Genomic DNA, 26,448 nt, shown 5'->3' with positions numbered 1-26,448 from the left:
TTATTTTTTGAAAATAAACTTAGTAAAAGAGTGAAAAATTTTTTATATTTTGGGGTTTTTATTTGCATAAATAAAAAGTACATTTTCTTGTGAAAACAATGATATATAATACATATAGGTTTATAATCAAATTATATTTTAAAAAAAATTAAAAACCGATACTACTGCAAAACACCTCAAAATGGCCTGCCACTTGAGGACATTTCAACTGCCAGCTCGAGGGTTAAATATGGTTGAACTTTTTAGAGAATTTCTGATAAAACAGAAAATTTGTCATACCCAAACAGTAAAGTGGTACAGGTATTTATGGAACTGTTTTTCATCTTAAATTCACTAGATGAAAATTGAATGACGGAATGTCTACTTCACTCATGTAATGATTTTGTTTGAATAATCTTTATAAGTAAAAAATTAATTTTGACCGTGAGCTCTTTAAATAGTCTCTTGGTATATTACTGTGATCCTTTAATCGACTAATAATTAGTCGCTTACCAGATGCAGAGTTAAATGTTTTGTGTAAAAATTTCTGTGAAATTCAGTGCAAATTTGTTATAATAGTAGTATATGTAAAAAATAGCTGAAGGAATCTATTTTTACGTATTATTGTCAATAATTCTTTTGTAATTTATACAGGCATTGTTATATATCTATAATAGAATAAGACGACTTTAGATAATAACTAGTCACATGGCAGCTCCACTCATTCTATATAGCATTTCTCATACAAAGGGTTAGGTACACTCCTTAAACATATATTTCAAACAAACTTAGGAAGCATCATTTCTATTTGGTCACTCTTACAGTGTCCAGTTTTGATTCAGGAGAAATATTACTATTTCAAAAATCTTTGCCGGTCAGAGGTATATTTACATTAATTATTGCAGTAGGCACATATCATTGCTTAGTTTGACTATTGATTAGAGTCGTTTTAAACTGAATTAGTTTATTTCAAGTGAAACTAAACTGGATAATTACTTGAATCATATTGAATATATTGCAGCTTCTTCATCTCAAGTCCAACAAGTACTTGACAGTGAACAAACGGTTGCCGGCTCTACTAGAAAAGAATGCAATGCGAGTGTATCTGGATGCCAATGGCAACGAAGGGTCATGGTTCTACATCCTACCATATTACAAGCTGCGGTCTACTGGTGACAACGTGGTAGTGGGGGACAAGGTCATCATGAATCCTGTGAATGCTGGGCAACAGGTGCTGCACGTGGCAGCTAACCATGAGCTGCTAGACAACATCGGGTGCAAGGAGGTAATGATTTTCTTGTGTTTTTATACAGTAAACTCATGATAATGCAAGGTAATTGGGACCGGGACTTGGATACGGAAAAACTCGTACCGTACAGAGGTTATGTGGTATTAGGCTAAAAGTAAGGTTAAAATTGACGTGGGTTGTTTGGAATTTTTATACATTTGAAAGAACAACTCTTAAACTATTCTTCATAGTTACCATTTACATTTAAGCACTTGTTATATCTAGGTAGAAGCTTTTAAATAACTATTAAATAAAGTTCTGTCGCCTGTGCACGTAACCGATCACAGTGGTTTTATGGCGCCGATGGGGTGTGGCCCACTCCATTGATTGTCCTTTTTGTTTGAAATTGATATAAGACACCCATATTTCATCACGTGGTTAGGAAATGCTAACCTTCTTCATGGTACCGGATTAGAAACTTTAGAACTGGTTCCATTCTCTTTGTTTTGAGTTTATCAGTCAAGAGTTGGGGTCATATTGGGCACAACATTTACGATATCCAAGTTTCTCAGTCAAAATTTCAAACATTAGACGTGATATCTGTGAAAAATGCTTTGAAACATTTTGAACATTCAATTTTCCCAAACGCTTTTTGTTTTCTGCTAGAAATTAATTCCTCTCCATGTTATCCATCATTGCTGCCATTTTCAATAAAATTATAATGAAAATGTTAATTGCTTGCCTATCGTTATACTAAATGTGAAACAGTTAGCTCTTAATGATTCTGGGCTAGGTCAACCGTGTTGCAGGTTAACTGTCATAAATCGATAAATTAAAAATACAATAATATTAAAAATATAATGGTGCAAAAATAAAGCTAATTTATTCACAAGGCAAAGATTGACAGAATCATGAGAACTGCATAAAACAATTTTGTTATGTTAACAAGTTTTAATGTACATTACAAAACTAATGCCTCATGTTGTACCCAAAGTTCTTATGTAAATCTTATGATAGTATTTGTTGTAGTTGTAGCTGTACTAGAACATGTGTGGTGCTCGGGCAGTTAGTTATTCTCAATCCACAAGCCAGTTTCATATAAACTGAATTGTTATAACAAATAAATGCTGCAGAAAAACCACTTTATAAGATTTCCAACCAATATGACTCGTGCCAACATATAAGCAAATTAATATTTTTGCCCTTCATATTACTGTTGTAGGCATTTTAAGGACTGTCACCTGCTTGGGATACGCTGGAGGGTAGTGATGTGTAAATGTGTAATGAATATTGAATTTTGATGTCTATGGACTGCTTAAGCTTGAGATTGTAAACCTTTTTCTTAGCTGCTGTGTCCTGTTTGTTCATCTCATGGCCTTTGAGTAGTCCTCTGTTCAAAGTAGCTAAGTAAGCTTTCTTGAGCTCTTTATTTTCAGTGGTAAAGTATCCTGCTAGGGCTTTGCGGAGTGTCTTTTCTGTGTAACTACTGAGTACGGGCATGGAGTGTTCATACATTACTGGAGGATACTCTGAAAAATATAAAATGAATCATCAACGTTTACTTTTTGTATAACTTATGTCCAGTCTTGGTCTGATAATAGTATTCTTAGTTATTCTAAAGTGTGAAAGCAATGTTGTTTTGAAGAGGGGTTGTGTGAGAGCCAACGCTCTCGTTGTCATGTTGATGCTGCAGAATTGTGCTGTATGATCTGACAGACCCATTGTCAAGAGTTGAAAGCTGATATAATTTTCACGTACGTTAGTACAGATGAAGTCAATCGAGGTCTGGCTATTCTATATCACTCGTATCTGGTAGAGGTAGTCTTCCTGTGTCATACGCCAACAAAGCATAGAATATTCCAGTTTACAAATTATCTTAGTTGTGTAAAGTATATTTTACTAGAAATTCGTATTTATATCCAAGTTCGTGCATTATCGTGTGTATGCTGTTTGGCGGTACACAAACAGTTGTTTGTTAATTTTTGTTTGTCTCGTAAGTGGTATCAGTATGTCCTTGTTTCTGTTTGGTTTATAATATCACAAGTGTCTCCATATTGGTCAGCATTCCCAGAAATTCAAAGGGAAGATTTTGCTGCTGAGACGGCAGTTGTTTGGCGTGATGCTCGTTCCTCACCCACAGAGATGAGGCGTGGAGGTGCCTCATCTGTGCCTTGCACCTCTCCAGATAACATAATTACAATATTTATATTAAGCAATTGAAATTAATTAATTTGTTTGTTATGGGGAAAAGAATGTACAATTAGGAGTATACATTTTATAATTTCAACTGAAAACCAAGTCCAACTGTAAAATTTTGATAATTTAAGTATGGATTGCTTATAAAACACAAGATTTGATGTAATCAAATAAAATACAAATTACTCCTGTTTTTTCAAGTTCTTGGCTAAATAACTTTAGTCTTTTGATGATTTTAGAATTTAAAGATTTATGAATCAGGAAGGAATTTGTGTCTTTACCCACATGTTTTATGATGTATTTGAAGATGTAGATAGTTTATGGTTTAAGGGTACAAACGAGAATTTATTTTGACCTTTGTGTTGAACAGAAGTAATTTTATTTTCAGGTGAATGTGGTGAACACCAGCACACCATGGAAAGTGACACTGTTCCTGGAGCACAAAGAGAATTCAGAGGAGATTCTGAAAGGTGGGGATGTGGTGAGACTATTTCATGCAGAACAAGAAAAGTTTCTAACCATGGATGAACACAGGAAGAAGCAACATGTGTTCTTGCGCACAACAGGCCGCACCTCCGCCACTTCTGCCACTAGCAGCAAAGCCCTCTGGGAAGTGGAAGTGAGTCATGAAGAGTAAAGAGTAATTAAAATCTATTAAAATCTGTATTAAATTTGATTTTTTAAGTGTTCTATGATTTTCATAATGTTCTTCCAACAATTCACATACAAATTTAAAATCTTTTTACTTTTAAAAACAGTTTATTTAGAAAGTGACATTTGTTTTTTCACAAGTTATATGTACAGTATTGTGTGTGACGTTCAGGCTGTGCTACATGACATCTGTACTAAATAACAATTGTTCAAGCTATTTCAAGTGGAACTGCCTGTTTGTTGAAAATCGATACTACTTAGGAGCACACAATTGATTAGATTTGTTGTGTGATGTTTAGGTAGTGCAGCACGATCCCTGTAGAGGTGGAGCAGGACACTGGAACTGCCTGTTCCGCTTCAAGCATCTGGCTACAGGACACTACTTGGCAGCAGAGGTCGATGATGACAACACTATTGACCAGATGCGCTCAAAGCTTAGAGGTATGATTAAACCCATCTGTACCTTCTAGCCGTATTGTATAAATGTTTCAAGTAATCTTATGGCTAGGTTTTACAAACTCATTTAAAGATGTGAATTTTGTATAGTTTGATTGTACAAGAACTCCTTATAAATGTTGCATTATAATAAATTAATTTTTATAGTAAATACTAAATATTTAAAATACGCTATAATTTAATGAGTGTCTTGATTAAAAATACAAGCTGATATACTTATTTTCCCACAGTAATCACGTTTGCTTCCCATACCTTTATAGATACCGTAATTCTCTGTGGTCTTTGGTGCATATTTAGTCTTTATCTACCCACAGATGTGCAAGGGGGGCCAGTATACCACCTGGTGTCTGTTCCTCACTCCAATGAGATCTCGTCCTTGTTCGAGTTGGATCCAACCACTCTGACTAGAGGAGACTCCCTGGTGCCACAGTCGTCCTACGTCCGTCTACACCACCTCTGCACTAACACTTGGGTTCACAGCACATCCATACCGATTGACAAAGATGAGGAGAAGCCTGTCATGTCTAAGGTGCCATGTCCGTTCCGCACTATTCTTTACTAGGCTATTTTATTGTAATGAATATATTTGACAAAAGTTTAAATGTTAATTATTGTTCTTGTGAATATGTTTACAAATGCAGGACTTTTACATAAATGACATTGGAGATTAATAATAAATGATAGGACTTAATTATCTTCAATTATATTATAATGATATTGTTACAATTTACCAAATGAGGTTTACTGTACAGGTGGGCTGTGCTCCCATCAAGGAGGACAAAGAAGCTTTTGCTCTGATCTCCGTTTCACCAACAGAAGTGAGAGATTTAGATTTTGCTAATGATGCCTGCAAAGTTCTCGCAGCAAACTCTTCCAAGTTGGAGAAGGGAACTATATCACACAACGAAAGGAGGTAAATGGAATACAGCTAGTAGGTTATTCAGGAAATGGAATGCAGCTAGTAGGTTATTCAGGAAATGGAATGCAGCTAGTAGGTTATTCAGGAAATGGAATGCAGCTAGTAGGTTATTCAAGAAAAAGGTACATTTATATAAGTAGGTTGTCTGATTTTTTATTTCAAGATAATGAAATGTGTTGTCCATTGGGATTTTAAATAATAGGATTTGAGACATTTACCATTGTTATATATTACAAAAATAGAATACTATCTTTCGAGAATTGGAACTTATTCTCTTCTTCTGGTGGAAGAAAAAAACGGGTGCCTGTCTCTCACCTTCTCTGGTGTTCACACATGTTCCGTGTAGTGCACGTTTATTTTGCAGGCATTCACTTGTGCTATACATTTATTCTGTTGTCAATTTTGATTTTGGAAAGTTCATCACCATATATTTATTTGTGCTTGCTAACTTTATGTATTAAGTTTCTCTGTACTCCTGGAGAAGAGGAAAGACTAATCATTGTAACGTGTTCTATTTTTGTAATAGAAAACATCTTAAATTTGGTTATCCTTTCAATAATATGTCATTAACAATAATAATAGACAAGAAGAGATTCTGGGCCCTTTTTGAGCTGTTGCAAAATTTCAATCTCTTCCTGTAATTTAAATGGGTTAAACTTTGTGCATGTAACAATTGATACAGTTACAATACGCCTGGCCAGTGTCCAGCCTGCGTGATTGGCTCTCTGGCTCTTCTTGAGTCTGTATCACTTCCGCCTGACAAGCCAGATTCATTGTTTGGAAATTCAAGGAGGGTTAATTAATACAAGTGTATATTTTCTTGCAATTTTCATTATAACTTTTGATCTTAATTTTTTTAATTTATTTCTGATGAAACTCAAGACCTTTCAATTAATGCTCAAGGACAAATTTGTATGTTTGTACACTTTGTGATGTAAATAATGCTGTGGTGTCATCAGCATACAATATAAGTTTGGTTGATGTATTTATGACCATGTCATTCAGTTACATTAAAAACATCAAAGTGGCAAACATTTATTCTCAAGCAAAACCGTACTATTTTTCTGAACTAAAATGTAATTTTTGTTTAATTTGTTCTATGACTGTTCTTTTTTTTATAAAAGTGAATCCAACCAAGACATGACAAAATTATATAGTGAAGTTTGTGCAACAAATAATCATGATTTAAACTGTCAAATGCCTTGAATGGATAACATCATCACCGCCAAGGCAGAGCAAGTTTGATGTAATTTTCACGGGTTCCAGGGCGGTAACCAGTCTCCTCCAAGACATAGTTTACTTCATCGCCGGGCTGGAGAATGAGCAGAACAAGTCAGAAGCTCTGGAGCTGAGTGTAACCAACCCTAACAGGTACACTATCACTAAAATTATTTGTGTTTTATTTACAAAAAAATGCGGATTTTCACTTGTTATTTAAAGTTAGTTTTTACCATAATTTATACTATTTGTATTTTAGAAAGATAGAGTTGGGAGTGATCATTATGTTTATTGTATCTATAGCAAGGTTCCAGATTTAAAATGAAATAACTTTCTTTAGTAACATACTGAACTCTGTCTATCACATTGAATTCGGAAAAATTCTTCGCAGGTCCAAAATGACAACAAATATTACAAACATTTAAGGCCCAATTTTCATTCTTAGATTTGAAAAGAAATCATTTTATTAGTTGGCCATAAGTATTTTATTTTTTAAATTTATTAGCCAAACTAGGTATTAAATGTAAGGGATGTTTCAGTCAAACTAGGTATTAAATTAAAGGTAAGAATGTAAGGGATGTTTCAGTCAAACTAGGTATTAAATGAAAGGTAAGAATGTAAGGGATGTTTCAGTCAAACGAGGTATTCAATCAAAATTAAATATGGAACCTCAAAATTCAGTGTAAGCACCCGTATTTTCTACCAGTTTTTGCATACGTCTTGGAATATTTGCTATGGACTTTTTCGGGAATTGTTGAGGTACATTTGTAAGCACTTGCTGAATCCTTTCTTCCACTTTATCAAAATTCCTAGGTTTAGTGCAATAAATAGACTTCATACTTTGTTTAACTCCAGAGGAAAAACTCATAAGGCATGAGATCCGAGATCCAGACTACGAGCAGACCTTGTAATTTTGTATTTGTAAGGCATTGTAATGTAGTCCTCGACAACCTAACCAACGTCCTGCGAAGCGGTTGTCAAGCCACTATCGAACATTAATAATAATAATATTAATTTGTTGATGAATTATTGCATATTTTAGAGATCGGCAAAAGCTGTTGAGAGAACAATACATACTGAAACAACTGTTCAAAATTCTGCAAGCTCCGTTCCTGGAGTCAACAGAGGGGGAAGGGCCGTTCCTGAGGATAGAGGAGCTCAGTGACCCGAGACATGCTCCCTACAAGTATATGTTCAGGCTGTGTTACAGGATACTCCGGCTCAGTCAGCAGGATTACCGCAAAAACCAGGTTTGTTGCCATATCCTCTATCTGAGCGATTACCAAGTTCACATGTGGAAAGAATCTGAAACATTTTTTAATTCAAAAAGATTGTAGGTTTCAATTTCACAGAAATTATTTTATTCACACTTTTAAAGGTGTTAAATTATTTTAGGAAATGCCCACACAATTATACATAGTAGCAAAAAATATTTACAATTTTCTAACTTTGTACGAAATATTTAACACTTCATATTCAAAAACAAATCACACTAAAACTAATTTTCATACTCAAAGTGAAATACGTTAATAATTTTAAAGTACATTTAAGAAGAAAAACTTGAATATATTTATAATTGTGATCTATGAGTTTTGAACTAGTGACAGAACTTACATGTGCTGAGATTGTGTGGAGTTTCTCATGTGAACTGTTAGTACGAATATGTAACAATTTCTGCCACTTCATACAAAATCCATACATTATTATAATTGATACCGTATTCAAGCCCTAGAATTTTTTAGTTGATTAAGAGTACTCCAAACTGAATGACATATTTAATTAAACCCTTTGCAGATCAATTAGTTAGTTTTTTTGTTGAAAATTTCAAGTTTTTTTCAGACAAGTGTATTTAAAAACCCAGATTAAAAAGATAATTTTTGAGATTTCATAAAAAAGATCATATTCCAACTTTTACAACAGTATATTTATGATTTTAATACTAAAATCTAAGTTGTATTTCACACAAACTTAGAAAGTTTCAATGGTTTTTTTTTTTAATTTGATTATAAGGTACTCTACGAATAACTTTGTGGATAGTGTGTTTAGTCTATATTGAGTTTGTTTACTAATATTTTTGTTAGTTTAAAATATGTAAAAAAATTGAAATTGTGTGCGATATACTCTAAATATTGCACAAGATGTATCATGTAAACATACGAGGGCTGTTTTTTAAGTAAGGGCCGTTTTTTTTTTTAAATAAACAACAATTATTTTTTTCAAAATACATTTATTTTCAGAATCTACATACTTTTTTTTATTTTTCTACATAGTTGCCTTGTTTGTTAAGGCACTTATCATATCTTAAAACTAAGTTTTTAAATCCCTCTTCAAAGAAATTTGCTGCCTGCTCTGACAACCAGGAGTTCACAGCCGTCTTGACTTCTTCGTCGTCATTGTAGCGCTTCCCGCCAAGATGATTTTTCAAGTACTGAAAAAGGTGGAAATCGCTCGGAGCAAGGTCGGGGCTGTACGGCGGATGATTCAAAACTTCCCAGCCAAAAGAGTCGATCATTTCCTGTGTCCGAGCAGCGGTGTGAGGCCTTGCATTGTCGTGGAGGAGCAGAATTCCCTTTGTCAGCATGCCGCGTCTTTTGTTCTGAATGGCGCATCAGAGACTGGCCAGGGTTGCGCAGTAGGCTTCTGAGTTAATCGTCATTCCTCGCGGCATAAAGTCCACTAGCAAAACACCGTGTCTGTCCCAGAACACAGTTGCCATAACTTTGCGCCGCGACAGCGTTTGCTTGGCTTTGATTTTGACTGGAGATGTTGTGTGCCGCCATTCCATGGACTGTTGCTTTGATTCAGGAGTGATATGGGATACCCATGTTTCATCTCCTGTGACAATTCGACTCAACATGTCGTCTCCTTCCTCGTCGTAGCGGGTCAAGAAAGTCAAAGAACTGCTTAATCTCTTTTTTTTGTGATCCTCAGTGAGGAGTTTGGGTACCCATCTTGAGCACAATTTTTTTTAAAGTTTAGGTTTTCTGACACAATTTTGTACAGTACTGACCTGGACACTTGAGGAAATTCCATAGAGAGAGTGGTTATTGTGAACCGTCGGTCCTCATGAATTTTTGCGTCAACTGCAGTAACCAAATCTCCCGTGATCACAGATGGCCGGCCTGAGCGATCTTCATTGTGGACATTTTCGCGGCCATCTTTAAATTCTCTGACCCATTTCCACACTTTACCTTCACTCATTGCCTTGACACCATACACCTCACAAAGCTGACGGTGAATGTCAGCAGCCGACATGTTTCTTGCAGTCAAAAATCGTATCACTGACCGAATCTCACACGCGGCGGGTGATTCGATAATCTTAAACATTTTAAAGATCCACAGTAATGCATACAGGTTAGCTACAGAGCTGCAACTGACATGAAGTTGTTCGCTAGGAATGCCAGGAGGCGGGGCGCACGCTCGTTACGGCAGGAACGCGAACTACTACCGTGTAAGGGAGAACGGCCCTTACTTAAAAAACAGCCCTCGTATAAGTACTATGTTTTGAAACTTAAATATTCCTTTTACAAATCAATCAGTGATCGCATAAAAGTGATAGTGCAGTGCACATCTAACTTCAATTTAGTGTTTCAATATATTACAAGTTGACTTCATTATAAAAGTTAAATTTGTTCCCATGCTTTAATAAACACCTCAGACTACTGTACAGAATCATGTGTGTTCGGACACATGATTGTTTAATTTTTAAGGATACACAGAGAAACATTGAAAAAACATATTTAAATAATTTTGATTGTGAAGCCTACATACTGTCTCGTTATACTCAGACGTTTAACGTAAAAAATTATGGTTTTTTACCATTGTTATTGAAAAATTTTACAGTAAATAAAAAAGTCTGTAAACAAGCCGTTGTCATGAACTTTTTAATGATAAACCACTGGTCAAGATTGTGCTGATAGCATGGGAAGACATCTTCCAGAGCTTGTGTTCTGTATGCAGTCAGAAAACTTACTTGAGGAGATGCGAGTTGAGTGTACTCTATGTAGCTATGTTGACTCTAAAATTAAACTTCTAATAGTTGGAGTTTACAGATGCCCGAACTCAGATGTTAATATTTTCCTTGATAGGCTTAGTATGTTAATAGAACATGTTAGCAAAAATGTGACAAAAATTTTATAAAATAGTAGTAGAGGGAAACTTTGATTTTGATGTATTAAAAAACCAGTAAACATAGATATTTAAAGAAATGTCAAAAAGTCACATTGAGTTATAATGCATCTTCTTTTTACTTTGAAATAGAAGTTTATTTATTCTTTCATTTTCAGGAATACATTGCCAAACATTTTGGATTCATGCAGAAACAGATTGGATATGATATTCTGGCAGAGGACACCATCACTGCTTTACTCCACAACAATCGCAAGCTCCTGGAGAAGCACATAACTGCTGCCGAGATCGAGACGTTTGTGGGGCTAGTACGTAAAAACATGCTAAGTTGGGAGTCCCGTTTTCTGGACTACCTATCTGACCTCTGTATCTCCAACAAGAAAGCTATAGCCATCACACAAGAGTTGATCTGCAAGAGTGTCCTTAGCACCAAGAACTCAGATATTCTGATCGAGACAAGGTGGGAGTACTTCACTTATATACTACACATGTGTTAGGTTTTATTGTTTCCTATATTCTGGTTTCTTACATAGTTCTCAAACTGAATACATTTTATATACCTGAGGACAAGTTTTAGAATTCCATTGTTTAATAAATATTTTGCTATCCCAATCAGCAAAGTTGCTGATGACTTCTTAATTTTACTACTTCACTACTTCTGTATCTACTTCATTGTTACCATAAAAGCACTTACCGACCAAATTCTGTTATGTAATTGCAAGGACGTGCGTTGAGGTGGATGCGCAGAACTTCCTGTCTAAATGGTTGTTGGAGCATACTGTATGGGAAATGTTCCCATTGTGTCAGTTAACCCGAGATATGCTTGGTTGAGGTGCAAATTGGCATGTATACCGATCGGATTTCTGAAGCATCACTACTGAGTGTTGGGGTTTCATATTTAAGATGTGTCATTCCCATCTGATGAATGCATAAAGTGCTGGTCGTTACAGTTAGTAACCCCAAGAGGTTGAGGTTGATATGTATGAAAAGTCATGGTTGTCCATGTGGAATAACACAAAAACATTACAATGACTGTTTTATTTATTTCATACTATGAACACGTGGCATCATGAACTTAAACTAGAAATCACATCAAAATGGATTTGTGAAATTTGTTGTACAACTAAAAAGATCAAGGCAAACACTATAGCAAACCCAGCAGAGATCACTTCTTGCTGGTTTATACCTTCCGGTTGAATCTACCACTGGACATAGCAAAACCCGATGTATCACTTAAATCTGGGCAACCTTATAGATGTCCAGGAGCGGCACATCACTAACCGCAGTGTCGAGATTGTGGGGTTCAAGGTGAAATCGATATGTCTAGTGTACTGCGGGAGATGACTGTTTGAATTGGTTGGGTTTGTTCCCTGACCTCAGAGGTCCTTGCTAGCCTCAACAAGGGTGTGCCACCCCCTGCCTACTTTGACTGGAGAGGCTGGTTCAGAGCTAGCTGAATATCCTGTTACTCCGGAAGGAGCGCTAAGGTTCTTATAGGACTAAGTGCAATTTATAAGCTTCTTGTCCTAAGAGAACAAAAAATAAATAAATAAATAAATACAAAATAATAAACCACTATAGCGTTACTTTTATTGCAACTTTAGAAGATAACCTTGAATTAAATAAGGAAACTAACAAAATTTGGAAAGAATCAAATAGACAGTTTCAATAGTAATTTAACATATTAAATAAAAAGTTAGTGTTGCTGGTGTTAAAATGAAATTTGTCCCTTATTTAAATTGTAAACATTGTTGATACAAATGTAGAAAGATAATGAATGAATGAATGAATGATGATACAGGATGATGAAGACCCACCTAGAATTGGAGCATGACGGTGAAGGTTCGGACAGTGAAGCTCCTGAGGAAGAAGAGGAAGTTCTTTTACTTTGGGCAAACCGACAGGTACGAGGCTTTCCTTAGGTTACATAAAATGTTGTGTACGAATCAAGTTTTGTTATGTATGTAAAATTTTTCATACCCCTTATACTTATGAGGCCATTCAATTCTAATGAAAATCAGTAATATGTTTCTGCAATAAAAACAAACTTGTAATATAGGAAATGTAATATAGGATGAAAGGTTATCAAGTTCCAAGAGTACTTTTTACACCATATTTCAATAGTTTACTAATCACTAGAAAAATTTTTAATTACAATTAAACTACCCACTGTAGAATTGCAAAACATATCCTATTGCTATAGCTACAGTAAACACCATAAAAACAATGTTCCAACAAAGTTTTTCTTATTACTTGGCAGCAGTGACTAGAAACTGACATTTTTAACTTCAAAATAACTTATTCAGAATGTTTTATGCAACAAAAATTGCAGCAATAAAAATAAGCTATACCTTTTTGGGCTTGTTTACAAAAAACACAATATAGTAGAATTTTTAAAATCCGGAATCCGGGGTTTTAAAGACACATAGTCCTGTGAGCAATGAATATGCAGGAATAGCGCAGTAGTTACCCTTCTAACTGTGAACATAGTCTGGTGATAGGGGGAGGGAGGGTGAGTGATGACTCACACTACCTCGCCACCCTGCTCCTGTCACTCACTACAGTCTATTAGTCAGTCGGCCAGTGCTTCTTCAACCTGCAGTAGGGTGAATTGATATGTTGACTCTTTTGTGTTCTTTAGTGTTTTTTTTATTATCGTGTGCAGCACTATGATGAGTTCTAAGGGGAAACATGTAGTGTTATCGTTGACAGATAAAATAAAATTATCAAACAGTTGGACAAAGAAGATGAAGAGAGAGAGGAGGAAAATAACAAAGTTATGGTTGAAGAAATCAGAGATATCATTATAAACATTCCTGGATGTTTTGAGTGCGGTGAAGAAGATGTAGGCGAGTGGCTGTTATGTGATTCGATAGATCCCAGATTCCAGATTCTCGGTTAAAATTTTGGTAAACAGATTTTTACCCATTCTCATTCTTTTCTAGACAACATATAGTAAAACATAACATTTATAAATTATAGTAACTTTTATAACAGTTTTATATATGTATAAATTAAACAGGTTTAGTATTTTTTACGGATTGTTTAAAAAAAGGCTTGCAACATACACAAAACCGGAGTCCATCTAGAGATTTAGCATGATTACAGTATTAGGGTTTAAGTAATTTTAGCAACTTTTATACTAACAAAGCTTTTGATATTTTACTAAATTTTAGACATTCAAATTTTTGAGAAACATAACATTAAAGCAATAAAAGTTAATACATTTAAAAAAGCTAATTTCCATGTAATTGCAAAAATTAATAATTCTTTATTTCAACAGGCATGCCCTAACAGGCAGAATTAGGGCCCCCATTGTGTTCCACGTATAACAAGTTACATTTAAACATTTTAAAGATCAACAGTTGCATCAATGTTGTATAAATTAACATTTAAAAATAGTAATATTTTTAAATTTGGTATTTCAAGATAAAACCACACATGAAGTCTACCTTTCCTTCAACTTCATGGAAATAAATATTACAATTGTATTTATAATATGAGAAAAGTAATAAAAGGTACAACAAATTAATTACATTTAATATATTCTACAATTGTTTTAGTTTCAATGTTTTTTCTAATTCCTCCAGTTACAATGAACAGATTTTTTATGTTATAAGTTTTCTGAACCTATTTAGTTTAATTTGATACCATGTTTTACTGTTTAATTTGACTCAGCACAAAATTTAAGCAGTTTCAGAGTAGTTTACTATAATGGAAGAAATTCCATTCTTCCATTCACATACCTCTACTATTTGCATTATTTAACAAGTTGTACGGGAGGTGGAGGGGGGAGGATGTATGTTATATTGAATCCAATTAAACCTGTTGTAGAAATCCCGAGCATTAGTGCAACTGTCCCGAGATGCCCACCTCGGCAGTGTTAGTGATCAGGCATTGCTGGACTACTACAGGCACCAGCTGGACCTGTTCTCCAACATGTGTCTGAACAGGCAGTACTTGGCACTCAACAATCTGTCGCCCCACCTCGACATCGATCTCATCCTCAAGTAGGTAGCCATCATTAGTTTGTATTAATCCTTCAAAAATAGTAATGATATAGAGATTGTGAAAATAATTATATGTACAGCCGAGCTGCTTTTAGGATCATATTCAATTACTCCAAGGTCTTATAAATATCAATTTTTTCAAACATATGTAATTATTAGCCAAAATTATTAAATAAAAATAACACAAGAATTGGTATCGAATTCAGAATTAAGAAGCAAGGACTGATAGAGAAGAATTCATTTTTGGTTCTGGTATCAGAATTGAATTTTGTTGATATCGGTCCATCCCTAGAAGAAATGTTATAATATTATGATGAAATAACGCTTTATTTATTGTTAAAGAAAATATACCTGTAGAATAACTACTTTGTTTTATATTTGGGTGGCATATAACAGATTGCTAACTTTAATATGTATTTTAGTTCAGCTTTCATTAACGAGTGGTGTTATCTGCAGATTATCTCAGTCAATAGTTAGTGCTGGTTTAGACCAATAAACATTAAAATATTGGAACTGTATGTAGTTTGATATCATGCTAAAGTCAAGAGCTATTCAAGTAACAGACTCTTTAAAAAATCTGGGATTAACCAGAATTAGCTAAATTTATCCCATGAAAACTATCCCAATGAAATATATACGAGTAGTATAATACAAACTGCATCCTAAGAGCAGTATGAGTAAATATGCTCTGATCGTGGTCTGAGATACCAAAAATATGAAAATTTGGTACTTGTGCAGGTGTATGGCTGACGAGAATGTGTCATACGAGCTGAGAGCCTCTTTCTGTCGCCTGATGTTACATCTACATGTGGACAGAGACCCCCAGGAGCCTGTCACTCCAGTCAAGTATGCTCGATTGTGGTCTGAGATACCATCGAAAATGTCAATAAATGAGTAAGTATGCAATAAAAAAAGGTTTATTGTGCGACTTGTCGTCATAAATCTTTGCTTAATGTCATTGAGTTTTTCTAATTCACAGTAAACTGAGGCCCATTATGTAATAATATCAATGCTACTTTCAAAACCAGTGATTTAATGCCTGTAAGTGTAGGAAGATTACTGTTTATCTATTTCAGGATGATAAGCAGTATTAACTTTTCTCACTTTCATTAATAGTACATTTGTGACTTTTATCTGATCTTAATGTGTCTGGGAATCCAGGGTTCGGTTAAACAACTATAAGTTAATGTTTTATGTCACAATGTTTGTTTTTTAATTTTCTCAATAAATTGAGCTATAATTTGAATAAAACATGCAGTATTAATACATTATATATATTGTATTGCTTTATTGCAGAAAATGGTTATGGTAGTCCACTATCAGGATTACAAATAATATTTTTGTGGGATTATTCTACTATAATGCCAGTAGAATTTTGATTATTTATATATTTTATAACACGATGGCCACCCAACCAAGAAAACTGGAATATTATGAATAAGCCAGGAATCTTTTGTAGAACTGAGAAAATGTAAAAAACTATTTTTCCGTTTCTAAGAACTTATGAAATCAAGAAATAATTTAAAACCTCCTTAAATCAGGACCTGTATTTAAGCAACGTAGTCTGTGAAGTTATAAATGAAGATTGATATTATGTTTATGAGACGTGTATCTGATGCCGATTGTGTCCACTAGTATAGCACAGTTTATCTTGGTTAGTTCTACCCCTGTGTCGCGGCAAGCCCCCAAACATGTAAGAATCTATTGGAGAAATAAAGTCGGCCTACCAATCGTCCCAGGCCTCGGGCACTATACGAGTGTTAGCTGTGCGGCAAAGCGGTAGTGGCCGTGATAAAAACTGTGTTTTTGGTTTTATTCAGTCACTGAATTGGGTCTCCCCCGTAACAAAATAACATGATGTATAATTAACATTTTAATTGAAGTTCATGTATTCTATGTCTTTATTTGTCAACACCAACGTGTCTGTTTGTTTTATGCATGGACGTTAGCTGCTCGACGGTATTGGGTCAAAGTTAAAAATAGAGTTCATATGAAAGTATTTAGTTTATTTGTTGGTTGTACCAAACCGAACTTGTGCACCGGCAATATTGTTGTTTCGTACCAAAAGTGACATGCAGTGCTGTACTGCAGTATGCCCCACATTAGCTCTGTGTTGGTAATAGATAGTTCTCTATATTTTTCCAAATTGGATACATATATTTTAAAAACATCACAGAAAGGAAAGTTATTTGGTATATACAATGTTATGTTGAGACATTGAAAGACACAGATAAAAACTAAGGAGCTTAAAATAGGTGGTAGCAATGAAATTTGCTAGAGCACCACAAGCTTTGTGTTATTTCCTGCAAATACAGCTGGTGATGATAAACATTCACCTATCCACTCGGCGTAAGGGTTAAAGACAGTATTACAGTTGTTTATTTGGTTTAAAAATGGACTAGAGAATCGGAAATTTTCGACCGGGAAAACTGGAGAATTTAAAAAGAGGTTTAAGTGGTCACCCTGTATAAGAAATATTTTTTAAATGTTATGTAAAAAGATGGTGATATTTTAAACAAATATTTTTGATATCTATTGAAAGGTAAGATTCTTAATAAATATCAAATAAATACCTGTGGCAGATATTTTTCATAATGCTTAAAATTTGTTTTGAAAAACGTAATAAATTTTCCCAATTATTCAAAGAAAAGATGAACGATAATCCAACATTTTCAACTCAGGGAACTCCTATCTTCTGACCTCTAAAATAAAAAACCTTTTTTTGTTCTCTTAGGACAAGAACCTTATAAATTGCACTTAGTCCTGTAAGAACCTTTACACTGCTTCGAGGAGTGACAGGATATTCAGGATGGGTAAGGTTAGGGAGTAGGGGCTGCCTCCTATCGAGATCTATGAGGAAAAATTAGGGCACATTGGGTACATCTCAAAGTCATGTCTCCCCGGAAGAAGGGGAGGCCAGCTCTGAACCAGCCTCTCCAGTCAAAGTAGGCAGGAGGTGGCACACCCTTTTGGAGGTTAAGAAGAACCTCTGAGGTTAGGGAACAAACCCCACCAACTCCAACAGTCATCTCCCGCAGTAGACTAGACCTATCGAATTGTCCATGAACCCCAGAATCTCTACATTTGAGGTTAGTGATGTGCCGCTCCTGGACATCCACAAGATTGCCCAGATTAAAGTGACACATCGGTTTTTGCTGTGCCCAGTGGTAGGTTGAACTGGAAGGTATAAACCAGCCAGAAGTGATCCCTGCTGGGTTGGAAAAAAACCTTAGAAGTGAGATGCAACTCCAATGTTTACAAAGGATTTTCATATCTCCTCTACATAAAAGTGGACAATGTTTAAAATTTGAAATTTCATCTTTTAGTTAAAAAAAATAAAAATACCTGTTGTTGCTAAACCTAAATTTGTTGGTATTGAAATAAAATGTTTCTATTTCTGGAGGTGATCACTGCCATTTTAATTTTTTATTATTGTGTTAATACATGTCAACATTTAAATTCAGGTGCTGGTTACTTTTAAAATACAAAAAGAGATTAAAATTTGTTTTATCAAAAACCACTTTGTTGGGACAAATAAAATATTCCTTAGCTGGATTGGATACTGGTTTGTTTTACCCTTTCGTTTGGTGTGTTACAAGATAGAGGTTGTTTGATCTAGACAACCACTTAGGGTATTTGGTTTCCACTCTTAGGTGGCCTCTCCACTTATCTGGAACACAGTCAAATAGAATCCTCCTTCAAAACCCAAATTTCACATCTATCTAACAATAGTAATTACAATACAGAGAGAACTAAAGTGCGAGTCCACCTGTTGTGCAATAGGTACAGGAAGTCATGGTCAAGTGTGATACATTGTTTGCCTGTATATTTTCCAACTTTGGTTTCAGCTATGACAACAACAGAACACCGGACCCCAACAAGGAAGCTGTGAGAGCCAAGTTCAGCTCAACCATCCTGTTTGTAGAAGACTATTTGTGCAACGTCGTAGCTAAGATGTGGACTTTTGCCGACCAGTACCAGAACAAACTCACATTTGAGGTATGATATTCTACACACTTCACTTCGGTCAATAAATATCTAAGAGTTGAGGTGTTAAAGTAATTCGGTATTACCCCTTAAAGTAGTTTACTATTGACTGAAATGTACAAATACTGATTGTTATTTCTCTACAATCGACCAGTGATAAGTAAATGGTATAGAACACTCTCTCTACTTAAATGGCTACTCTGTCCACGACATTCATGGGGAGGATTAGGTCCCTGTAAGCGTTCAAGTATTGTAGTGGTATTGGTGTCAGTCTAGAGCTTCAGAAATCCAACCTTCAGCATTCTGAGTTATGAGAGATATTAATGATAATGTTGAAGTTATTGGTTCTTACGAGGGTCTTCCAGAAAGTAAAGAACGATTGCGCATCACGGGCGGCGCAGTTCCACCACCACCGCGGTAGATAGCTTGTTCGTTAGCCACACCTTCTGCCTCAGTGTGAGCTGAGTAGCGGTACCGTGAGGTCACGTTTGCGTCTCCTGTGAAAGTTTAAAATGGCGGCGTTGATTGAAAATCCCGCCAAGTGTGAACTGCGTAGTGTGATACGGTTTCTGAATGCACAGAATGTTCGACCTATTGAAATTTATAGGCAAATTAAGGCAGTTTACGGTGACAATGCGATGAACGAGTCATCAGTGAGAAAATGGTGCATTCAATTTAAGGAAGGTCGAACTAATGTGCACGACGAGGAACGAAGTGGAAGGCCGTCACTTGTTACTGACGAGTTGGCAGCGAAAGTTGATGGAAAAATTCAACAAAACCGTCGTTTCACTTTGAGTGGTCTAGTGGAATTTTTTCCACAAATTTCAAGGTCGCTTTTGCACGAAATAGTGACTGAACGTCTTGGTTATCAGAAAATGTGTGCTCGTTGGGTGCCTAAGATTCTTACTGATGTCCACAAGACTAAACGGATGGGAGCAGCTCTTGAGTTTTTGACTCAGTATGACGAAGAAGGTGATGCGTTTCTTGACCGCATCGTAACGGGTGACGAAACTTGGGTTTCCTATCGAACCCCGGAAACAAAGCTCCAGTCAATGGAATGGCATCACTCGAATTCACCAACAAAAAACAGGAAAGAAAAACCAAATTTGAACACCAGGAAATTGATGGCAACAGTTTTTTGGGACCGAAAAGGCCTAATCTATGTGGAGTTCATGCCGAGAGGCGAAACAATCAACTCAGAGGCCTACATCGAGACCTTGCATCGGCTTCGCCGCGCTATTCAGAACAAACGACGCGGAATGCTGTCGTCGAAAGTGGTGCTGATCCACGACAATGCTCGGCCTCATTGCAATGCACGAACCAAAGCAGAACTCAATTCTTTCAAATGGCAAATCTTCGGACACCCTCCGTATAGTCCAGATCTGGCTCCGAGTGACTATCACTTGTTTCCAAAGTTGAAAGTGTTTTTAGGCGGAAAAAACTTTTTGGGTGACAAAGACCTCAAAGAAGGAGTAAAAACGTGGCTTCATTCCTTGGCGGCAGAACAGTATAACGTCGGTATAGAAAAACTGGTGCCACGCTACAACAAGTGCCTTGACAGTTCCGGCGATTTTGTAGAAAAATAGAGTAAGTTTATAAGTATTTATAAATAAATTTTCATGCTCTTATCTTTTGTTTTTATTGACTTATAACAAAACGTTCTTTACTTTCTGGAAGACCCTCGTATATTATTTTAAATATCTCTGCAAATTGTGAGACTTTGCCTTTGTTTTAACCATTAATTTGTCTAGTTCTAGTGATGATGTTTTGAGGAAGTTGGGATTGACGATGCACAAATCAGGTTGTCACAGCAGCAATTTTGCATGAAATTAAAAAGATTTATTCTCAAAAAGAAAATCTTACCTAAAACCATCCAACTTATTGTTATTACAAATTTCGTATTGGATTTATTAAATTACATTACAGAAATTAATGTACATGTGCATGTGCATAAGCTAGACACATGATCAGCCAAATTTAAAAATGAAACTTTATTTAATTTCAAAGAAAAATATTAAATATATGGTAATAGAAAAATGGTAGCAAATAATTTCAAAATTATTTACAGGCCTAATGACACTGCGGGTGGCTAAGAAAAAAGGCTAAGAAACTGATTTGTTCGTGTCTTACCATATTCAGCTACAATTATGGTGTCAGCTTCCTGAAAAAGTCCAATTCACAAAAGAAAATGTTTACTTTAAGCATAAAATTGTACTGAAAAACAATTGCAATATTGTTTTTCAACAGATATTACACTAGCTAATCTTTTACTATTCTTTCTGATATTTCAGAGAAAACACGTAACAATAACATTGGACAGAAGTTATTTTGTCAATAAATTCATTAAATTTATTCAGAGAAAAAGTTTTGGCTATCTTAAAGTTATCTGGGAATACACGAGTTGAGATACTTAGATTAATCCAATGTGTTCATGGCTGTGAAAGTATCTGAATATTTGACTAGAGAACGTTATATGAAATCTCTTAAGGTCCCAGCGCAAGTATCTCCCCTCCGCTCAGTAATCTGTCTTATAATGTCAAGTTCAGCCACAGGGCAGATTCATACATAGTCAGAGTCTCTAACTACTGAGTCCGCTCTGGCATCAATTCGTTTTGGCAAAATTTTTCCAACATCCAAAAACAATCATTCAAATCATTAGCAACTTATCTTTAAATTTCTTTATTCATTATTTATGTCAGAGACATTTATGAATGAGAAATGAAACCATATTGTCAACTCTTCAGCTCACTAATGATTTCCCAGAATAATTTTGTTTCTTTTTAGATAGATTTAATTTTAATCTTTAATATCAGTTACCTATGAGTTAACATTCCATATTATTAATTTATGTTCATTCTGGTATTTCAACACAACATCCACTCTGAAATATACTTTCTTCAGACTGTGCCAGCAGGAATATTTTGAAACTAAATGTCCAAATATTATATTATGCCAACATACTTTTCTTCTGGAATCCATATTGATATTGAGAGGAAATGTTAACATTAATATTAATTATGTACTGTATCGTCAGAATCATAGAGGGATCCAGAAGCTTTCTAATTATGAAATGTGTGTGGCAGGTTGTGAAGCTGGCAAGAGATCTGATTACTGTATCATCAGAATCATAGAGGGATCCAGAAGCTTTCTAATTATGAAATGTGTGTGGCAGGTTGTGAAGCTGGCAAGAGATCTGATTACTGTATCGTCAGAATCATAGAGGGATCTAGAAGCTTTCTAATTATGAAATGTGTGTGGCAGGTTGTGAAGCTGGCAAGAGATCTGATTACTGTATCGTCAGAATCATAGAGGGATCCAGAAGCTTTCTAATTATGAAATGTGTGTGGCAGGTTGTGAAGCTGGCAAGAGATCTGATTACTGTATCATCAGAATCATAGAGGGATCCAGAAGCTTTCTAATTATGAAATGTGTGTGGCAGGTTGTGAAGCTGGCAAGAGATCTGATTACTGTATCGTCAGAATCATAGAGGGATCCAGAAGCTTTCTAATTATGAAATGTGTGTGGCAGGTTGTGAAGCTGGCAAGAGATCTGATTACTGTATCGTCAGAATCATAGAGGGATCTAGAAGCTTTCTAATTATGAAATGTGTGTGGCAGGTTGTGAAGCTGGCAAGAGATCTGATTACTGTATCGTCAGAATCATAGAGGGATCCAGAAGCTTTCTAATTATGAAATGTGTGTGGCAGGTTGTGAAGCTGGCAAGAGATCTGATTACTGTATCATCAGAATCATAGAGGGATCCAGAAGCTTTCTAATTATGAAATGTGTGTGGCAGGTTGTGAAGCTGGCAAGAGATCTGATTACTGTATCGTCAGAATCATAGAGGGATCTAGAAGCTTTCTAATTATGAAATGTGTGTGGCAGGTTGTGAAGCTGGCAAGAGATCTGATTACTGTATCGTCAGAATCATAGAGGGATCCAGAAGCTTTCTAATTATGAAATGTGTGTGGCAGGTTGTGAAGCTGGCAAGAGATCTGATTACTGTATCATCAGAATCATAGAGGGATCCAGAAGCTTTCTAATTATGAAATGTGTGTGGCAGGTTGTGAAGCTGGCAAGAGATCTGATTACTGTATCGTCAGAATCATAGAGGGATCCAGAAGCTTTCTAATTATGAAATGTGTGTGGCAGGTTGTGAAGCTGGCAAGAGATCTGATTACTGTATCGTCAGAATCATAGAGGGATCTAGAAGCTTTCTAATTATGAAATGTGTGTGGCAGGTTGTGAAGCTGGCAAGAGATCTGATTACTGTATCGTCAGAATCATAGAGGGATCCAGAAGCTTTCTAATTATGAAATGTGTGTGGCAGGTTGTGAAGCTGGCAAGAGATCTGATTACTGTATCATCAGAATCATAGAGGGATCCAGAAGCTTTCTAATTATGAAATGTGTGTGGCAGGTTGTGAAGCTGGCAAGAGATCTGATTACTGTATCATCAGAATCATAGAGGGATCCAGAAGCTTTCTAATTATGAAATGTGTGTGGCAGGTTGTGATGCTGGCAAGAGATCTGATTACTGTATCGTCAGAATCATAGAGGGATCCAGAAGCTTTCTAATTATGAAATGTGTGTGGCAGGTTGTGAAGCTGGCAAGAGATCTGATTACTGTATCATCAGAATCATAGAGGGATCCAGAAGCTTTCTAATTATGAAATGTGTGTGGCAGGTTGTGAAGCTGGCAAGAGATCTGATATACTTCGGTTTCTACAGCTTCAGCGACCTTTTGAGACTGACAAAAACTCTACTAAGTATCTTGGACTGCGTGTCAGAGAATGACTTTGTGAAAGGGAAAATACCCACCGGGGAGATTCATTGTAAGCTTTCTAGTATTTCAGTTTTAAATTTTAACTATCCTTTATTCCTAATTGAAAAAATTATTTATTTATTTATGTAATGTATAAATTAATTTCACTTCCTTTTTTTAAGCTATTTGCAGATCATCTAATCAACATACTCTATTCAAAAGCGGAATTTTCAATCATTGTGGCACCTTTTGAAATAAAATACTACACTCAGTAGACAATCTTCTTTGTTTAATCCAAAAATTAAACTATTCAGTGGAACTTTCTCTGACCTTTCAAAGTTTATTGGACTGTCAGTGACAATATGGTGGTGGGAAACTTTGGTTTTACATCAAATAAGTTGTCCTGAATTGTTTACCTTCTTGACAAATCATCAAGAGAATCATTGATAATGTGCAAAGTAATTATAGTAAAGTCTAGTCCTGGTGTTCTTTGTACCATGTACTTTAATGATCTCCCAGAACTTCTATCCAAGTTCAAATTCTCATATATGCTGATGATACTTCTATAATAGCTTTACAAATTAAAAAAAAAACTATTTCATACACGTTAGACGAAAGTTAGCAACAGCAAAATTTTTGTTTGATGCAAAGAGCTTGAGCTCCAACATTAATATTTCCTCCATTTGATTTATCTGTGCCATTTGTACTAATTTCTTAGGTTTAGGTATCAATGATTTTTCACTTTATGATTTGTATTCTGATTTCAGCAGCGATGTTGATGTTTGCTACTGTGGAAGGCATTATGTTTTTATATTAAAAAAACTTTCAAAATATTCTCAATACTTCTTATTTTAATGGATAATGTCAGAAGATGAACTAAGCAAATTAAAAGCTTAATTTAAAGTGTTTTAATGTATAAGTGAATTTGACTTAAATCCATCAACTACAGTGTTGTACAAAAAAGGATTTCTATTAAAAAATGTCATTAGTCATAGTGTTTTGTAATTGAACATGGTGTAGAGTAAAGGTTCAAATACACAATTTCTTCTTATTTTTACATGTGAAAACTAAATGGTGGATAATTAATGGAATAATTTCATTAGCAATACTTTTACAATGTTCTGTTTTAGCTACCATGGAGTTAGAGGTTGAAGATGACAATGGTAAAACATGTTGATGTGCATGGAAAACATTTTGTTTATTTTTTGTTTTCTCGTCTCTATGTAACTTTGTACTTCTGTTTGTTGTGTATGCATAGTGACTGCAACAGGTTGTTGTTTCTAATTTTCAAATGTTTTCCTCCATAATATTTAGAAACCAGAAGGCTTTATAAATTATTGAGTGGGCCAGAGCTGATCAACTTTACTTGTCATTATATTGAATATATATTAAAAAATCATACTGCATTCTTTGAGGTCAGTATAATTTTGTACTGTCTGGGAGCTATGGTACTAAAGTTATATTGGATCACTTGAGGAAAGGCGCCCTCATCTGGAATGTATTACATTAAAATATTGTGTTCCATCTGGAGGGATTAAAAATGGACAGGAAATTGATGATTCTTGATAGTTTTTCTTTTCACTCCATATCAATATTTTCCAATAAATTAATGAATAAAATCAACGGAAGTGCTTAAAATACACTTAGAAAATAACAATTTCACAATGTAAAGACCAGTGATGTGTTGAAGCTGAATCTCGAATCCACCGAATCTTAAAACAAGTTTATTTGTGTGCGACAGCTGATCTGTAGTATGCAAATTACTGATCTTCTAAATGTGTTTCTATTTTAAAGAAAGTAGGTAGGTAAAATAATTACAATAGTATTCGTAATAATATTTTGATCATATTTCTTATTTGATATAATTAACCCTTTGAGGTCTCAATAAAAATTGCTTCGACTGTCCTCAGGTCGTATTTAATTTCTGTTAGTTTACAGTTCTTTGACAATACACAAATGCAAGTTTTAAATCCCTTTTTCTGCAACTTTTTTATTTTTTTCTCTTTATATATCAATATAAATAACTTAAAAAGAATGTTTAAATTATTTTATAGTATTTTTTATAACTTTAAGTAACATTTAAAAATATATAAAAGAAGTATAAAATTATAAAAACATAATTTTTATTTTCTTATACATATGTAATAAACCAAAATTACATGAATACAGGTGAAAAGGCACTAGGATCTCATCAGATACATGTTATTCATTATATAATACATTATATATATTATAATTTTGCCTTAGTCCAGCCCTAGACCTACTTTGGGTAACATGTCTAGCTCTTCCTCTTAGTCTACTAGTTTGTAGCCTAGGCCTAACTGTATTATTTGCATCTCCTTGTCCTACTTCTATCACATTATCCACGAATTGATCAAATTCTTCCCCATCATTACCTAAAGTTTCCAATCTAAACACATCACTTTCGTCGTCTAGGTTACCGGCGACTAGGTTACCGTCATTTACCACAATGTTTTCAGAAGAATTTTCACTATGATTCAACTTACAATCACTATCACGGTCTTCTTTAATAATCTGTTTTTCATTTTGGATACTAATTAAAAAAAAAAAAAAACCAACATGGCTGACTGACTACAGTCAAAGTGAAGTGGCTCCCAGTTAAAAGTGTACTTAAGTGTGTATTTCAACAACAAATATTTACTCACGTGTGCAGATATTTACCTGGAACTACTGTAAGTCCATTTTCACCATAAAAACTTGAAGAAAATTAATCTACTCAAGAATTCAAGATAACAATAAGAAACTAACTGTAACACAAGAAGAACTAAAGAACTAAACTGCAATCTAATCTCAAGCATTTTTTTCAATAAAAGAACTTTATCACCAATGAAACCATAATAACAAGCTTATAAAACACTACAAGTCAAAAAATTGTATTTACACAGTCTAGAA

General features: G+C 35.0%; 1 protein-coding gene across 11 annotated transcripts in view; it reads left to right on the top strand.

The window, feature by feature from the left end:
* Positions 1-26,448, top strand: part of LOC124368672 (inositol 1,4,5-trisphosphate receptor) — a 152,811-nt gene that overhangs the window by 27,916 nt on the left and 98,447 nt on the right. For 7 of the 11 annotated variants that reach the window (XM_046825950.1, XM_046825942.1, XM_046825944.1 and 4 more), the window contains 13 exons: positions 1,001-1,264; positions 3,792-4,022; positions 4,354-4,495; positions 4,825-5,039; positions 5,263-5,423; positions 6,696-6,800; positions 7,690-7,897; positions 10,934-11,235; positions 12,577-12,679; positions 14,610-14,785; positions 15,524-15,679; positions 18,628-18,784; positions 23,458-23,605. In XM_046825950.1, the coding sequence (XP_046681906.1) occupies positions 1,001-1,264; positions 3,792-4,022; positions 4,354-4,495; positions 4,825-5,039; positions 5,263-5,423; positions 6,696-6,800; positions 7,690-7,897; positions 10,934-11,235; positions 12,577-12,679; positions 14,610-14,785; positions 15,524-15,679; positions 18,628-18,784; positions 23,458-23,605 (2,368 nt within the window). The remainder of the gene's footprint in view (positions 1-1,000; positions 1,265-3,791; positions 4,023-4,353; positions 4,496-4,824; positions 5,040-5,262; positions 5,424-6,695; positions 6,801-7,689; positions 7,898-10,933; positions 11,236-12,576; positions 12,680-14,609; positions 14,786-15,523; positions 15,680-18,627; positions 18,785-23,457; positions 23,606-26,448) is intronic. The other 4 variants (XM_046825951.1, XM_046825948.1, XM_046825953.1 and 1 more) reach the window with 1 other exon arrangement.

This window comes from Homalodisca vitripennis, chromosome X, assembly GCF_021130785.1.
Source record: "Homalodisca vitripennis isolate AUS2020 chromosome X, UT_GWSS_2.1, whole genome shotgun sequence".
Taxonomy (NCBI): domain Eukaryota; kingdom Metazoa; phylum Arthropoda; class Insecta; order Hemiptera; family Cicadellidae; genus Homalodisca; species Homalodisca vitripennis.
Note: the sequence above shows the minus strand (reverse complement) of the source record. Positions and strands in the feature narration are given on the sequence as shown.